Below are 18,658 nucleotides of genomic sequence, written 5' to 3' on the forward strand. Positions count from 1 at the left end.
CATTAATATCCTCAATATTCCATGCATATCTAGCTAAAGAATGAGCTACCCCATTCCCCATTCTATTAACATGTATCACTTGTACTTCCTGAAAACGCAGCATAAGATGGTTAATATCAGCAAACAAGTTCCCAGCACTAGCATACGAAGCTTCAGAGGACTGCAATTCTTGAACTACATTGAGACAATCGGTTTCTATAATCAATTTCGGAATACCAAGTGGAAGACAGAGTTGTATTCCTCTCAAAATAGCAATAGCTTCAATAGTTGCTGCCTCGTCCACCTCCATCTCAATTTTGCTTTCAGCCATCAGTACTGCTCCATTGGTATCCCGTAATACAACTCCAACGCCAGCTTTCCTTTGATCCGCAAAGATAGCTCCATCAACATTAACTTTAAGAAACCCCTCAGGTGGAGCTTGCCACTTAGATAGCTGTTTTAATTGCTGCCGTGATGTAGCATCTCGAACATCTTTATAAACCTTGCAGATTGATATGGCATGTTCAGCAGCTTGCAAAGGTTGGATGATATTCTGCTCCATTTGTATTTGATTTCGTCTATACCATAAGCTCCAGCAGATGACAAAGAAAAAGGTGAATTCTTCCTCACTACCTTGAAGCTGGATCCTTCGGACAGTTTGAAGAAAGTTGACAGATGAGTTAAAAACCTTGAATAAAGGGAAATATTTCTGCCAAACAATTTGATTAGTAGGACAGAATAACAAAGCATGATTAAGATCTTCCTCATTATCCAAACAAAAACAACATGAAGCTTCCTCCACCACCTTTTTCCTCCGTAGATTCACAAGAGTGGGCAAAATATCCTTACAACCTCTCCAAGCAAACATTTTGATCTTCCTTGGAACTTTCATATGCCAAATTTTCTTCCAAAGATGACTATCTTGTATCTGCATAGAAGTTTCCCCATTACTGCAAGTCATGGTGTTATGGATCAATTTGTATGCACTTTTTACGGTGAATCTCCCATTTGCTTCCTTATCCCATATCCACCTATCAATGCATATACAAAATTAAGTAAAAAGAACAATAAACAAATATTTACCTTCACTTGTTTCACGTATGGTATCGGTACCATATACTGCCCAACACCCATGTCTCCAATTGACATAGAAAGGCATAAACCACCTGGCCAACAACATAGGGGACCGATCTGCAAGAGTTAAAAGGTCATATATTGCCCCATGATAACATATAACATAACTTGGGGGAAGAACATTGTAACATTTAAGCCAACAGAATATAGTTCTGCAGTTTTCTAGGGGAAAATACACACACACACACACACACACACACACACACACACACACATCTTACCTTAGCACCCCCAACAATACTAAGCCTCCCCACTTCACCTCCACTCGCCGTAACGCGTTCCCTCCCGCAACCATGAAGAACAAATTACAAAGTGTATTCAGGAAAACTTGATAATTAAGGTCTTTTGAAAAGATACCCATTTTTCTACATTCTCTCCAAGTCTATGATCCACAGTAAAGGTAGCAACAGTGCCACCCTGAGTATCTAAAATACAACGTGAGTCTCCAACAGATGCAATCGTCACAGTCCAGCCATCAACTATTACAAATGTAGCCGTGGTTCCAGATCTTTCTCCTGGAGATAATCGAATGGGGATAATTAAATTAGTTGATCATCATGCATAACAAATACACTCAGACTGCAAGTAAAAAGAAAAACAAAAGAAAGGAAAGAGGCCAGTTTCCATGCCTCTACTCTGGAATTACTTGTCAGTCTTCACATTCTTATTAGGGATAGTCATCTCAGGGCATTTTTCCAATCTGCTGGGCATGTCATTTTGTCAGTTCTCGATTATAGTCGAAGATGGTGATCGAATAAGCCAGTGTATTATACTGAGTAGTCCACGATGACTAAAATATAAGACATTAACGCTTTTGTTTGATGTTATTTTCTTTCGTTTTATAGCAATGTAATTGGTCAAGTCACCTCTTGTGTGTACACAAAATAACAAGTGGTTTAGGTATTTGTTAGTATCAATTTGGAAGATATACGACTATCAAGTTAAATGACAAGGCAACATGAGAAAAATCGAATAATAGAGGGAACAGGGGCCTTTTGGGCTTAGAGGCTACTCTCTTCAATGTTGGCCTCAAAGCCCATTTTCACACAACCTTCTTTCTTTTCAAACTATTCCTAATTTCTCAAAAAGCCTTTGGTAATTGATATTTGGGGGAAAACATCCCAAAAAATAGATCAGCTGGTCTCGTCAATTTGCAAAGGCTCGTAGAATGGAAAACAAGTAAACAAGTACCAAGAGTGTCCGTCCAACTAGCTCAATACAATTGATGATGATACTGTTTGGAATTATTTGATTAGTCAACTGGAAAGCCAAGCAGGCCCTGTTTGCCACAAGAAACATCTTCAGACATCTTTTAATGTCTTCTATAGTTGAGTAAAGTAGCATGAGGTATGAGAGAAGAAAGAGAAGGGAGACAGAAGCCATCCCAAAATTCTCAATTAACCAGAGATCGCAAAAAAAAAAAAAAATACAGATTATACTCTAATTAAAATCGTAACGACATGTTTGATTACATTTCTTCTGCCTTAACCATATTCTAAAAACTTTTTTAGTTTAATACGGTAGTTGACCCGAAACTTGGATGTGGAAGACCTGTAAAAGCAGGCCAAGAGAGTTTCCCCCCGAGCCACTCGATCATGGTATTTGAAACATGATTTGTGCATTGGGAAATCACTTATCAGGACATAATGGACATAATTGTAATTTTATCTTTATTTTTACTTCTGTAATATGGTTGCCGTATAGCATTTTTATTCTTTTAATATTCAACTTGTATAAATAGGCTACTGTACATGGACTTTATTGATTCAATACATTTTACATGTTTTTCTTCCAGAAGCCTCTTCTTCTTTTCTTCTTCTTGCTCTGCTAGGGTTTCTATTCTCTGAGTGTATTCTACACTTTACATGGTATCCGACGTTTTATCATCTTAAATCATTTTGTTTTCCATGGCTCCCGCTGCTAAATCTATTTCTGAGGATACAACTTCTCCCTATTTCCTTCATCCGAGCGACAGTCCTGGTGTCCTTTTGGTCACTCAACCTCTTCTCGGAGAAAATTATCATGCATGGTCTCGATCATTGACCATGGCTCTTTTTGCGAAGAATAAACTCGAATTTATTGATGGCCATGTCCCTAAACCTTCCGATCTGGCAGATTATCATTTGAATTTGTGGCTCCGGTGTAATAATATGGTGATATCTTGGCTTTTAAACTCTATTTCTACTTAAATTTCTTCTAGTATCTTGTATATTGCGACTGCCTATGAGATTTGGTTAGATCTTAATGAACGATTTTCTCAGAAAAATGGATCTCGCATTTTTCATTTATAGAAATCGATTTCCTCTCTTATTTAGGGTTCTCTTTAGGCGAGTAACTATTTTACTCGTCTTAAGGGCCTTTAGGATGAACTTTCTAATTACAAGCCTATTCTTGCTTGTTCTTGTGGTGTACGAATGTTGAACTCTTATGTTCAACAAGAATATATTTTACAGTTTTTGGTTGGATTGAATGAGTCTTTTGCACCTTCTCGTGCACAGATTTTACTAATGGAGCCTCCACCTCCTCTGAATAAAGTGTTTTCTCTTGTTTTACAAGAGGAACAACAATGAGAGATTTTCTCTGTCTCTTTACCTTCTGTTAATTCTCATGTATTTTCTTCTCATGTTGATCACACCAGATCTATTAAATTCTTTTCATGGAAGGATAGATCAGTAAGTAAATATTGTGGAATTACTGGCTACATGATTGAAAAGTGTTTCAAGTTGCATGGATTCCCTCTTGGCTACAAGCCAAAACCGAGGCAATAATCCATGGCTAATACTACTGTCCTTAGTGATAGCAAACCCTCGGCTATTTCTCATTTTTCATTGACTGAGGCTCAATATCAGCAGCTTTTGTCCATGTTGCCTTCTCCTAAGTCTGTCGATCCGGCTACTTCTGCTGTCAATATAGTTGTTTCAAATAGTTGTTCTGGTATTTTTTTTACTTCTGATAATACTCATTCTATTTTTTCTGCTACTCAGTATATTCCTTTTGATTCTCATTCATGGATCTTAGATACTGGGGCCACTGATCATATGGTTCCCTCTATTGATTGTTTCCTTTCTCCTGCTCGCTTATTAATTTTTCTGTGAAGCTTCCTAATGGTCAATATGTTGTTGTTACACATATTGGCTCTATTTCTATCTCTAAGCATCTTGTTCTACATGATGTTCTGTGTTCCAACGTTTCATTTCAAATTGATTTCTATTAGCAAGTTAACCCAATCACTAACTTGTTCATTCTTATTTTCCTTTGACATTTGTCTCATATAGGATTGGATTCGTTGGAGGCTGATTGAAGTGGGTAGATTGCAAGAAGGTCTTTACATACTGCAACAGTCAGACCTTTCTAATTATGTTTCTACTTCACATATTGCTTGTTTACCTGAAACATTTTATACATATGTTTGTTCAAATACCTCCAAATGCTCAAATTATGAGCTTTGGCATAATAGGCTTGGCCATCCTTTTCATTCTAGGATGCTGTTTGTGAATAATTTTGTTTCTAAATTGAATGCTCCATGCCATCCTTGCATGATATGTCCTTTAGCTAAACAAAAAAAAAAAAAAATTACCATTTCCTAACAATGCTCATTTGTCTATTGCTCCATTTGACCTAGTTCACTGTGATGTTTGGGGTCCATATTCAGTACCTACTGTTGAAGGTTACAAATATTTTTTGACTATTGTTGATGATTCAACTCATGCTACATGGCTTTATCTTTTTAAACATAAATCTGAAGTGTCACATATCTTTACAGTTTTTTAGAAAATGATTAAAACACAATTTTCCTCAAAAATAAAATCAATTCGTACTAATCATGGCACTGAATTTTCTTTAGATTTTTTTTTTTTTTTTTTTTGCATTCTAAAGGCATATTGCATCAATATAGTTGTATTGAAACCCCTCAACAGAATTCTGTTGTAGAGAGAAAGCATCAGCATATCCTTAATGTGGGCAGAACAATGATGATTCAATCTCATCTGCCTATTAATTTTTGGGGTGATGCTGTTTTAACAGAAACTTATTTCATTAATAGGCTTCCTACTCCTCTTTTAAACCAAAAATCTCCTTTTGAGCTTTTGTTTAACACTGTTCCTTCTTATGATTAGAACTTTTGGTTGCCTTTGTTTTGCTTCAACCTTACAAAGATCTCAAACTAAGTTCGATCTTAAAGCTAGAACTTCTATTTTTCTTGGCTATCCTTTTGGAATCAAAGGCTACAAACTTCTTGATTTAAAAACTAATCAAACTTTTATATCAAGAAATGTTATTTTTCATGAACATATTTTTCCTTTTATATCTTCACATAAATTTGAATTTCCTTCCATGTTCCTTGTTGATCATTCAACTTTAGATTTTTTAACTGTACCTTCAACTTTAGATTCCCCTACCTTACCTCTCCACTCCACTTCATCTTCTCCTCAAATTGATCCAATTGTTCAAACCCCTTTCCTATACCTTCTGATCTTCCTAGACGATCCTCTAGAGTTAGAAAGGTACCTGATTACTTGCAGAATTTTCACTGTAACTCCTCTTCTACACACTCCACATCAGATCCTTCAACACTTTTCCCTTCATCAGGTTCTTCTTGTCCTTCAGTTTTTTCTCCTAAATATGATATTCTCAATTTTTTATCTTATGTTAGTCTTTCTTCTTCCCATAAATCTTTTGTCATGTCCATTTCTGCCAATATTGAACCTGAGTTCTATCATCAAGTTGTCAAGCACTCTCATTGGAGAGATGCCATGTCAGCTGAGATTGCAGCCCTGGAACTTAATAATACTTGGACTGTTACTTCTTTATCTCTTGGTAAGAAGCCTATTGGTTGCAAATGGGTTTTTAAGATTAAATATCGTGCTGATGGATCCATTGAGAGATATAAGGAAATGCTAGTTGCCAAGGATTATACTCAAACTGAAGGATTGGATTATTCTGGAACTTTTTCTCCTGTTGCTAAAATGGCAACTGTTAGATCTCTTTTGGCCATAGCTGCTGTGAAAGGTTGGCATCTTACACAGCTTGATGTTAATAATGCTTTTTTGCATGGAGATTTATTTGAAGAAGTATACATGGTTTTACCTCCTGGTTTTCATATTAAAGAAGGGTATCAAGTTTGCAAGTTAAACAAATCCTTCTATGGTTTGAAACAAGCCTCACGGCAGTGGTTCTCCAAGTTTTCCAACTCTATCTTTAGCTTGGGTTTTCAACAATCCAAAACTGATTATTCTCTCTTTACTAAAACTGAGGGTTCATCTTTTATTGCCCTTATTGTCTATGTTGATGACATTCTCATAGCTAGTAATGATATGCAAGTTGTTGAGTCTTTAAAGTCTTACTTAATGAGAAATTTAAGCTTAAGGACTTTGGCAAACTCAAATATTTTCTTGGTTTGGAAGTGGCACGCTGGTATTTCATTATGTCAGAGAAAATATTCACTAGAAATTCTTCAAGATGCTAGTCTTCTTGCTTCTAAACCTCTTACTTTTCCTATGGAACAGAACATTAAGTTGAGTAAGGATGTGGGAGACCTGTTGCCTAACCTTATAGTTTATAGAAGGCTTGTAGGTGCCTTCTTTACCTCACATTAACTCGGCCAGATTTATGTTACTCTGTCAATAGACTTAGTCAATATTGGCTAAGCCTAGACAGCCTCATTTACAAGCTGCCTACAGAATTTTACAATATGTCAAAGGCACTCCTGGACATGGATTTTTTTTTTCCAGCCAATAATACATTGTCTCTTAAAGCTTTTGCTGATTCTGATTGGGCTTCTTGTCCTAACAGTAGACGCTCTACAAGTGATTATTGTGTTTTTCTTGGAAATTCTTTGGTTTCATGGAAGACCAAGAAACAAACAACTGTTTATAGATCTTCTGTTGAGGCTGAGTATCGATCAATGGCCTCTACTAGTTGTGATATCATTTGGTTTCTAACCTTATTATTTGATTTTGGTGTTTCACATTCTCATAGTGTTCAACTTTTTTGTGATAGTCAGGCCGCCTTACATATTGCTGCTAATCCAGTTTTCTATGAAAGAACGAAACATATTGAGCTAGACTACCATTTTATTCAGGAAAAAATACAAGCTGGTGTTATCAAGACTTTTCATTTGCCTTCTGAACATCAACTTGCTGATGTCTTAACCAAACCTCTTGGTTATCATCAATTTCATCATTTAGTTTCCAAGATGGGAATACATTCTATCTATTCTCCATCTTGAAGGGAGTATCAGGACATAATGGACATAATTGTAATTTCATCTTTATTTTTACTTCTGTAATATGGTTGCCGTATAGCATTTTTATTCCTTTAATATTAAGCTTGTATAAATAGGCTACTGTACATGGACTTTATTGATTCAATACATTTTACACGTTTTTATCTTCAGAAGCCTCTTCTTCTTTTCATCTTCTTGCTCTGCTAGGGTTTATGTTCTCTTTTACACGTTTTTATCTTCAGAAGCCTCTTCTTCTTTTCATCTTCTTGCTCTGCTAGGGTTTATGTTCTCTGAGAGTATTCTACACTTTACATCACTTCATACTACCAATGCCAAAGACTCTACGGAGATAAGAGAGAGTTTCCTACGCATCATCTTTGCCATTTACTAGCATGCATGAGAAAGACTTGAGTCCTTGACTCCGAACTTCCATATTTATTAATGCAGCCTTTGAGGTCAGTTCCAGTCTTCCACTCTTGAAAATGACGAAAACCAAACCAAACCATGGATAGTGTGGTAAGGGGTGTGATATTGAGATTGCGTTGCCCATAAACACGTTCATTTAGTGAGATTTCAAAATCGACATGAGTGGATACACTTGGATATAGATACAATTTGCTCGCATCTACAAGAAACGAACTCATTAGAGTTGCCCAGCAAAACGAGTCCAATGCATGAGAGTTACGTTTTTGTTATTCTAATTAAATACAAAGCTTTGGTTTTTATTTATAGAAAAATTGCATAGAGGTAAGATAATGTAAATATCTTATTCATAATAAAAATTAAATCTCTTGATTTGATAAATATGAAAACCAAATCAGTTGATTTGATAATTAAAGGTACCACTGAAAATAGACACAGTTGACCCATATCTACGACAAATCGAACTCAATGGAGATGGTCAACAAAACTAGTACAATGCACAAGGAGTTTTATACAAAGCTTCCCACCAACACGTGGAACAATATTCTGATATGTATGCCGTATCATTTATGTTTTTTTTTTCCTAATAAACAAGTCAACTCCGGTCGATACTTCTATTCAACTTTAAACAATGTAGCTTGCCTTAGATTAGATGAAAAGTTTTTAATTAACTTAATTGTCATTGTTAGTGGACCTGTCTACAGATAATAGGGGGAAATTCAGAATGATGACGGACTATGTACAAATGTTTCATGGTCTATATATAAGCTATGAAAAGGGAACCATGATGGATTATATACAAATATTTCGTAGTCTTTGTTGTCTTGCTTAATTTTACACTCGAAAGAAAGAAATAAATGATGTTAATTGCTAGTTTTGTATCCATAGACTACCAACACATCATTCTATAAGCTATGAAAAGCATCCAAGGATTATGATTATGTAAGTCAAGACATTCAAAATCTCATCATGTAATGGATGACTGCCCTACATTGAGATTTCAGTTTCAAAGAAAATATCATTCTCTAGGAACATCCTATAGATTCAACCTGTATGACATCTATTGTTGTGGAAGAATCAAATGGAAATTTTGTCCGAGGTGATCTTGATGGGGAGCACAAGAAAGGCTTGGGTGGAATTTGCAAGTACTCAGAACTCCCTTCTAACATATCCACAACTCTTCCCATTGCTGGCCGGTTTGACGGGTCGGTTTGTATGCACCACAAACTCACAATTATCATCTTTTTTGCAAATTCACGATCCTCTTCATTCATCTCGAGGCCCTGCAGGCTTAGTTCTTCACCTAGTTCAAGACGCTTGTAAACCCAATGAGGAAAGTATATTTCACTAGTACAATCGACCTCAGCATCTATATTCTTTCTACCTCCAACCATTTCTAAAACCATCATTCCATAACTATAAACATCAGACTTGTGAGAGACCCCTCCAAAATTTCTACTAAATACTTCTGGAGCTATATATCCTGCAGTCCCTCTTGTGCCTAACAATGATATAATACTCTCTTCTCTTGAACATATCTTTGCAAGGCCAAAATCAGATATCTTTGGATTGTAGTTCTTGTCTAAAAGAATGTTGTGAGGTTTTATATCAAAATGCAATATTCGCGCATTGCAACCTCTATGCAAGTACTCCAGTCCTCGAGCTATCCCAACTGCAATCTTGTACAATGTTTCCCAGTCCAATTGATAGTCATCCTTTGAAGAATATTTTTTGTATATAAACTTCTCAAGGGAGCCATTAGGCATAAACTCATATATGAGTGCTCGTTTGGAACCCTCAAAACAAAAGCCCATAAGTGTGACAATATTGACATGGGAGGTCCTGCTAATACTTGCAACCTCGTTAATGAAATCCTCTCCATTTGCTCTTGATTCTTTCAATACCTTCACTGCCACAAGACAGCCATCTTGTAGCTTGCCCTTGTAGACACCGCCATAGCCTCCTTGGCCTAATTTTTCTTTGAAAAATTTGGTCATTTTCTTGATATCTGAATAACTATATCTTCTTATAGCAAGAGGTCCAAAACTTCTTAGAAAGTCCTCGATATTTTGATGTGATACACTTTCCGTCTTCCAAAAATAACGAAACTTTCTTCTCAAGCAGTAGATTATAACCATGGTCAGAACCCCAATTCCAATAGATAAAATGACTGCATTCAAATAATAAAAAGCACGAGCTTAATATGTGATGCATAATTTGATTTCCGCATGAAAAAGAAATTACGAGATTTAGAAGACATGTTACCTAATGGTATCAGCCATTTCTGTTTCTTTTCCCCTGCGACAAAAGATACATTCAAGTGGTGTAAGTTTACAAAAGAAAAGATAAATGAGAGTCAAAATATGACACATGCTTAATTTGAAATTTTTTAATAGGGTCAGTACTGACAAAGCAATGAGAAAATGGCCCGATATTAAGTGTCTTCGCAAAAAGTTAGCAACTATTTTCCTAATTTAACCTTCAACTTATATTATCAAAATGATTAGAAGCTAGTTATAATTTTAACACAGTGGGTGATGGCATAAAATCACTTTAAATGAAAAAACAATATATAACAATAATTGTAACAATATAGATACGTCACTATATAACAATAGTGACGTATCTGAAGAGCCTTGTAGATATCTCAAAATCCACTTGACTGCTTCCCAATGCTGCTTTCCTGGATTACTCATGTATCTGCTCACAGCTCCCACTGCTTGTGCAATATCTGGCCTTGTACAGACCATGGCATACATAAGACTACCAATAGCAGATGCATAGGGAATTCTGTTCATGCATTCTTGCTCTTCCTCCGTCTTTGGCGACTGATCCTTAGTTAGTCGAAAGTGACTAGCTAAGGGTGTGCTCACTGGTTTCGCCTTGTCCACGTTAAACCTTCTGAGCACCTTCTTCACATACTCCTCCTGCAAGAGCCTCAGAGTATCATTAGCCCTGTCTCTAATAATTCTCATACCAAGGATTTGTTTTGCAGCACCCAAATCCTTCATCTCAAACTGCTTTGACAACTGCTTCTTCAGTTTATTGATCTCCTCGATGCTTGATCCTGCAACGAGCATATCATCCACATACAACAGTAGGATAATATAAGAGTTGTCAAAATTCTTCATATAGCAACAATGGTCAGCCTGTAGTCTTGTAAATCCATTACTGCACATGAAGTTGTCAAACTTTCGGTACCATTGTCGCGGAGCTTGTTTTAAGCCATACAAGCTCTTCTTCAGTTTGCAAACTAGATTCTCTTTTCCCTTCACTGAGAATCCTTGTGGCTGGTGCATATAGATGTCTTCCTCCAAATCACCATGAAGGAATGCAGTCTTCACATCTAACTGCTCAAGATGTAGATTCTCTGCAGCCACAATTGCCAGCACTAGCCTGATCGTGGTCAACTTTACAACTGGGGAGAAAATATCTGTATAGTCGACACCTTCCTTTTGTTGAAACCCCTTTACGACCATTCTGGCTTTGTAGCGCTTGCTACCATTGTGCTCTTCTTTAATTCTGTACACCCATTTATTGTGCAAAGCCTTCTTGCCTTTTGGAAGCTTGGTTAGCTCCCATGTCTGATTTGACATCAGTGACTCCATTTCATCTTGCATGGCTTTCTCCCACTTGATCGAATCTTCAATTTGTAGAGCTTCATCATAACTTTCCGGTTCACCACTATCTGTTAGCAAGATGTAGTATAGAGATGATGAGAACCGCTGTGGTGGCCTAATTGTCCTTGAAGATCTTCGAATAACAGTGAGTGGTGTACGTTGTTCGATCTGTGGATCATCATTCTCTTGATTCTCGTTCTGATCAGTGTTGACTCGAGTAACATCAAAGTCAACAACCTCAGGTTTCTTTGGCTGCTCCTCAGGTTCAGCTTGTGACCTAGCTTTGTACAGAATCTGCTCATTGAAAATCACATTTCTACTTCTGATGATTTTGCGATTTTTATCATCCCAAAATCGATAGCCAAATTCTTCATCACCATAACCGATGAAAAAACATTTTCTGGATTTGGCTTCTAACTTGTTACGATCAGTAGAATCTATGTGAACATATGATACACAGCCAAAAACTTTCAAATGGGAAAGATTTACCTTCTTTCCGCTCCAGACTTCCTCTGGTAGATCGAACTTTAAGGGAACTGAAGGTCCCCGGTTAATCAAATAGGCTGCAGTGTTAACTGCATCAGCCCAAAAACATTCAGGCAATCCTGAATTCAGCCTCATGCTTCTGGCACGCTCGTTGAGAGTTCTGTTCATGCGTTCAGCTACGCCATTCTGCTGCGGTGTCCCGGGAATAGTCTTTTCAAATCTAATCCCATTTGCAGCACAGAATTCTTTGAACCCTCCATCGATGTACTCTCCGCCATTGTCTGACCTCAGACATTTCAACTTCAAGCCTGTTTCATTTTCAACCATGGCTCTCCACTTCTTGAAAGTGTCAAATGTGTCAGATTTATTTTTCAAAAAATAAACCCATACTTTCCTGCTTGAGTCATCAATAAAAGAAACATAGTACCGCGATCCTCCAAGAGAAGCGACTGGGGATGGCCCCCACAAATCTGTGTGCACCAACTCCAACTTTGTAGATTTTGGAGTTCTGCCATTTTTCAAGAAACTAACATTTTTCTGTTTCCCAAAAATGCAACCTTCACACATGTTGAAATCAGTTGATTCCAACTTTGGTAACTTCCCCTTGGATAATAGTACTTTCATTCCTTTCTCACTTATGTGACCAAGCCTTTGATGCCATAGGTTGGCATTTGCGTCAACAATTGCAACAGTATCTCTAATGCTTGAAGTCATGTATAGAGTACCTGTTTTTGTGCCTCGAGCTACTACCATAGCTCCTTTTGTTATCTTCCACGTGCCACCGGTAAATAGTACCGAGTGCCCATCAGTATCAAGTTGTCCTACAGAAATCAGGTTCCTCATGAGCTTGGGAACATGTCGCACCTTCTGTAGCAACCATGCACTTCCATTTGGCAGATTGATTTGTACATCTCCCATGCCTTCGATTTCCAACGCTTCACCATCTGCTAAGTACACCTTCCCGAAATCACCAGTGACATAATTCTGCATGATTTCTCGGTGTGCTGTAGTGTGGAATGAGGCTCCTGAATCTAACACCCAAGATTCAATTTGGTTGTCGATTGAAAGGAGTAAGACATCTTGGAGATCTTCTGTTGTGGCATTAGCAGAGTCATGCTCAATCTTCTTCTTTGCTTCCTTGCAATTATTTCTGAAGTGGCCAATCTTGCCACAATTCCAGCACTGTACTTGTTTTCCGGACCTTAATTTACTTCTGCCTCTTCAGGACTTTGACCTGCCCCGATTTGAACTTCTACTAGCTCCTCTACCTCTTGTCTCGAGGTTTAAGGCAGAACTGGAAGTTGATGCTTCTCCTGTATCTCTCCTGCGAACTTCCTCGCTAAGAATATGGTCCCGAATTTCTTGATACTTCATCTTTGTTTTGCCATAAGAATTGCTAACAGCTGTTCTCATGGCCTCCCAGCTTTTTGGCAATTGAGCCAAAGCAATCAGTGCACGTACTTCATCATCAAATTCAATCCCCACTGAAGCTAATTGATTGATGATGGTGTTGAACTCATTCAGATGCTGAATAACTGGAGTTCCTTCTGCCATTCTCAAGTAGAATAGCTTGTACATCAAATGCACTTTGTTATTGGCTGATGGCTGCTCGTACATGTCTGATAGAGCTTTCATCAAGTCTGCCGTAGTCTTTTCCTTTCCCACATTGTGTGCAACTGATCTTGACAGTGTTAGTCGAATGACTCCAACACTTGTCTATCAAGGAGACTCCAATCTTCATTGCTCATGTCATCTGGCTTTCTTCCTAGGAGTGGAAGATGTAGTTTCTTCCCATAGAGATAATCCTCTATCTGCATTGTCCAGTAGCCATAGTCTGTACCGTCAAATTTCTCAATACCAGCACCTTTAGCTTCTTCTCCAGCCATAACTTTACAAATGAATTCAAATTTGAATAAACAAAGATCACCGTTGCGTCCGAAACACTCGAATTAGTTGAAAACGAGTCCGGAATCGTCAAAATTGGATCAAAATTGAGTTTAAATAGGCCAAAACAGTTTCGGCCAACCAGAGTGCGACAAGTGGCAGTCAAACGGCTCGGCTCCAGTCAAACGGCTCGGCTCCAGTCAACGGCTCGGCTTGGCTCGGCTCAGCCTTGGGTGCGCGTGGGGACACGTGAGTTGCAGTATATGCACGCGCCAATCTTCTCGGGGCGCGTGTGGGCTCCTCCGACCTCCGTTTCCGATTCCGTTTGCGGCAACGGATTCGTCTTGATGCAAGGAACACCCTGGAGTTATCAAAAATTGATTTTGAGCAACTTGAATTTTTACCGTAGAAATGAATAGTACCTCACTAAGTAAGTTCCCAGGAAAGATTGGAGGGTCACAATGGACACACTTAAAATTTCCAATCTCCTAGACAGAACCTCCTTAGATTGTACGTATCCACACTACCACACCAAAACTCCACCCCACAAACAGAACCTAGTGGCTCTGATACCAGTTGTTGGGGACTGGTCGGAGACAGAGATGAAACTAAATGAAAGGAGAGACAAAATTTAACGTGGTTCGACAATTGCCTACGTCCACAGCTGCTGTGATTTCACTACGAAATGATTTTTACAACAAATTCTCTCTCTCTGTAAACTCTCTCTTCTCACCCACTTGCATTCACTCTTCTTTCTTCTGCACACACCCTTCTCTTCTTAATGTCTTCTGCACAATTAAGCTCTCCTATTTATAGGAGAGCAATCCGTGGGTTGCATCAATTAATGCACTAGAGGATTGATTAAACTATGGAAGTGGGTTGATTAAACTAGAGGATAATGGTGGGTGGGTTGCATAACCCACTAACCCACTAATGTCTCCACTCATTGTTGTCTCCACTCATTAATGCACAACCCACTAATCCACTAGTGTTTTGTCTCCACTCATAACACGAGGTACGAGAGCAGAAAGAAAACAGACGAGTTGGAGGCAGAAACCATCTCAAAATTCCCAATCCACCAGCAATAGCCCAAAAAAAAAACCGATCGAGATTACTCAAAAATCATAACAAAGGGTTTCGATACTTTTCTTCTGCCTTCCCTATATATATACTGCAAAATTCTCAGATTTAAAGCAAGGATGCATGGGTACCAGAAACATGGTCTGTGCATTGGAAAATTCATTCATACCACCACAGGTCCACATCCAAAGACTCCACGGAGGTGCTAGAATTTCCTATACGTCTTCCCCCATTGACCCGCACTACAAAGACTTGACTCCGTTACTCTACAAAACGCCTCAACTCCCATACGTTTTTGTGCGAGTCTTTGAGCTAGTAATTTCAATCTTCCACACATGCTATTGATGAAAACCAGCCAAATTAAAGAAATCTCATGAGCCACGTCTTAATTGGCTATCTGGTACTTTTCGATCGTGTAAACGTCTATTAAGGGTGGAAGAAGAGGAAGAAGATCAGAGCATAGAGGCAATAATTGTATAACGAGTCTTGAGGCAATAATTGTATAACGCGTCTTGAGACAATAATTGTATAACGCCTTTCTCGTAATGAAACAAACAACGTGATACACCAATATATGGTCCACAAGCTTTAGAAAAGTTTATGGGGGAATTCAGATTGTGGGTTAAAAAAAAGGGCCAGAAACTAGAGTGGAAAAGTATTCATTTATCCACAAAATAATTGCACAAAATAATTGCACATAATAATTCTATAAAATGACGTGATTTTATCTAATCTGTAATAAAAATAACTTTATAATTTGACAAAACTCATCAAAGCACGTTAGTTAATAACATCAATTTCGTATAACCGGACTAGAGTATTTTTCCAAATGGAAAAGCAATTCACATCTTTGGAATTGGAAAACCTGAACGTGGTGGGTACTACAGGGACGCGGACGTACTGGTTATTTGATTTGGTATGACTTTGATATCAAAGACTCAGTTTTGCATGAGACTTTTTGAGGAAAGTAGAAGATCACGGGGTGACGAGAACGTGTTGACGAGGGAAAATGATGGTGGCGAAGTCATGGATGTGTGCTTTAAGGTCATGATTCAGCATTCTTCTCTGGGCTCTCTCTTTCTCTCTCACAAGCCTTAGATGGAGGAGGGTTGGGTTTCCATTTCATTTGATCTCTGACCTATGCAAGTTCTGTATTTGACCTCTTGTATTTGACATTTGTCTCCGGAGTAAGTTTCCAAACAAAACAGACAATTGGGTTTAATTATAGTATATTTTCAGATTTCAATCAATCTTTGGCTATGATTATTTTCTTTTTCATTGGACTTGCTCTATACTAGATCTAGGTGTGTTCATAGTAATATTGTTCCTTGTCACCGTTCTGAAAATAGATGTGAGACATAATATCGAATACCAGAAAAAATTTGAAGCGTGTTTTCGTAATATCATTTAAGTGAATTAGCAACACACTACGCTACAACAGACCGAAGGTGATAGGAAAGGAAGAAAGAACTAGTAGTCTTTTATCCCAGACACCTTACACAATATATATGACTAAACAGCATCCATCTTCCAGGAAGTATATGATTACAAGACGCAGGAGGAGGCAATCGAAGGTGGTTTTCCTAATTGGAGATGACCATATATACTAGCACCATAACATACTAAGAATCGGATATAAAGACTTAGATGACTAGAAGTCGTACACATAAAATACATACTAGCTCGTGAAGACTAATATACTGGAGTCTGGACACAGGAAAAAAGGTGTTGGGAATGGACCGAACAAACAATGACCAAGTTGAAGCAAATAACAGCGGAAGCAACAAAAGAAATGACGATCACACAAAGAACACCAAGATTTAAGTGGTTCAGCTCAATGTGAGCCTACGTCCACTGTCGGGGTCGGTTTCAAACGATTTCACTATGAACAAAAGATGGAGTACAAGAGTATTGATCACACAAAATCCTTAATCCTAAAGCCCCAATACACTCAATGGACTCTTAGGATTGTATACAAAAGGATTCTCAAAACTCTCTCAAGCTGGCTGCTGAAGGGCTCTTCAAAATGAAGAGAAAATGATGTATTTATAGCACAAGGCGCTAGTCAGAACATTCGCTCGAGCGGACGTCGAGCGGAGTGTCGAGCGCACGTTAGGGTTGCATTCTCGCTCGAGCGGACAGTCGAGCGGAGGTCGAGCGAAACTCTCTGGAAGATTTCGCTCGAGCGGACTGTCGAGCGGAGGTCGAGCGGAACTCTCTGGATGAGTTCGCTCGAGCGTCGCTCGAGCGGCACTGTAGCGGCACTGTAGCAAACCCCAAAAAACACATTTTCAGCAGAAAATCAAGCCAAACTGAACAAATCTCCACCTTGGCTTGAATTCCGTCAAGCCTAAACAAAAAACCATCAACCAAGAAATCGATTCCCACCAACAAACCACCGAAGGGAATCACAAAACCCCAAACACAACGTCTATCCTTGAAGAACTCAATTTCCACCCAAAAGTCTTCAACACCATAGACAATCCTGACCAAATCACAAGCTTGGTCCTAATGAAGAATCAACCTCTTCACACAAAAGGCAACGCACCACTGAACAGACTGCTTACTTGAACAACGGCTTCTGAATACACACGGAGGCTAACAACAAATATTCTCTGCCAAAGTAAGAACACCTCAAAGTCTGCACGAGCATATCCCAAAGGTGACTAAACTGTCTCCTCTATCTACCAGATGAAACTGTAGACTTGCTCTCATTGTACGCCAATGCCAAAGTCAAAATCATAATTAATTTCAATAGCATGATCTAGAGTACCACCTGCACTCTGCTGTGAAGCTCTCCCAGCAACTCCACCTTCTTGCTATAACCATGCTCTCCTTTCCTGTGGAAACAACAACTGAAAAACAAATTGTAAAGAAGAGAATGTTCACCCAATAGCAAGTTGTGTTGACCGCTTCACCCAAATCTGTAGACAAGCCTGGCAAATCCAAAAGCATACTACGGGCTCTCACACAAGAGTCCGTCTCATTCCATTCAACTACTCCATTTCTGTGGAGTGGACCCAACTGTATGGTATGAACAACGCTCTACCTTTTTGTCTGTAGATCACTAGCCTTCACAAATGCTTGAACACATCAAACACATCACAAAACAAAGATGAACAAATCCAGACTCTTCTTCAAATGGTCATCAACAAATATGAGTACAAACAGGGCACCACATCACACCAGATGTATACCCAAAAAAAATCACAAAGACATAAACTCCAGAAAAACTGATTCAGCACTGCTTTACAAGAATACAATGCAAACAAACAAATCAAGTTTTTTTTGTCTTCTGATTACACAAAGCAAAAATTGCCTACTCATAAATGACCATACTCATTCATCCATATGGCACAATCACATGCGCCATAAATGAGTAATACCCGAACCTGGAACATCTGAAGGTGCTCCACCAATCACTGTACTGCCCTAAAGAAAATAAAGACCATCTGTCTTCTTCCCTGTCATTACCACCGAAGAGCCCTTGTAGACTCGAATGACTCCACCTCCAGCTGAATACTGGTAACCAAAGGAGTCAAGAATGCCCAAAGATATAAGATTTTTCTTCAAAGATGAAATATGCCGAACGTTAGACAAAGTTCTAACGAGTCCATCATACATCTTAATCTCAACTGAACCAATCCCAACAATATCACAAGCCATATCATTTCCAACCAAAACGGAGTTACCGTTGATTGATTCATAGGTAGTGAACCAATCCATCCTGGAACACATATGGAATGTACAAGCTGAATCCATGACCCACTTGTTACCAAAGTGACCACTAGAGCCGCTGACTGCTAGGACAATATCAGAGTTGTTAGAC

At 38.5% G+C, this 18,658-nt stretch overlaps 1 protein-coding gene across 1 annotated transcript; it reads right to left on the reverse strand.

Annotated features, from left to right (window-relative positions):
• Window positions 1–8,675: 8,675 nt before the first annotated feature.
• LOC122310633 (rust resistance kinase Lr10-like) lies at window positions 8,676–9,921 on the reverse strand. The gene has a single exon (XM_043124709.1). It carries the CDS (start codon window positions 9,895–9,897, stop codon window positions 8,785–8,787), a length of 1,113 nt encoding a protein of 370 aa, XP_042980643.1. The 5' UTR covers window positions 9,898–9,921; the 3' UTR covers window positions 8,676–8,784.
• Between the last annotated feature and the right edge of the window lie 8,737 nt (window positions 9,922–18,658).

Source organism: Carya illinoinensis, chromosome 5 (genome assembly GCF_018687715.1).
Source record: "Carya illinoinensis cultivar Pawnee chromosome 5, C.illinoinensisPawnee_v1, whole genome shotgun sequence".
In the NCBI taxonomy this organism is placed as follows: domain Eukaryota; kingdom Viridiplantae; phylum Streptophyta; class Magnoliopsida; order Fagales; family Juglandaceae; genus Carya; species Carya illinoinensis.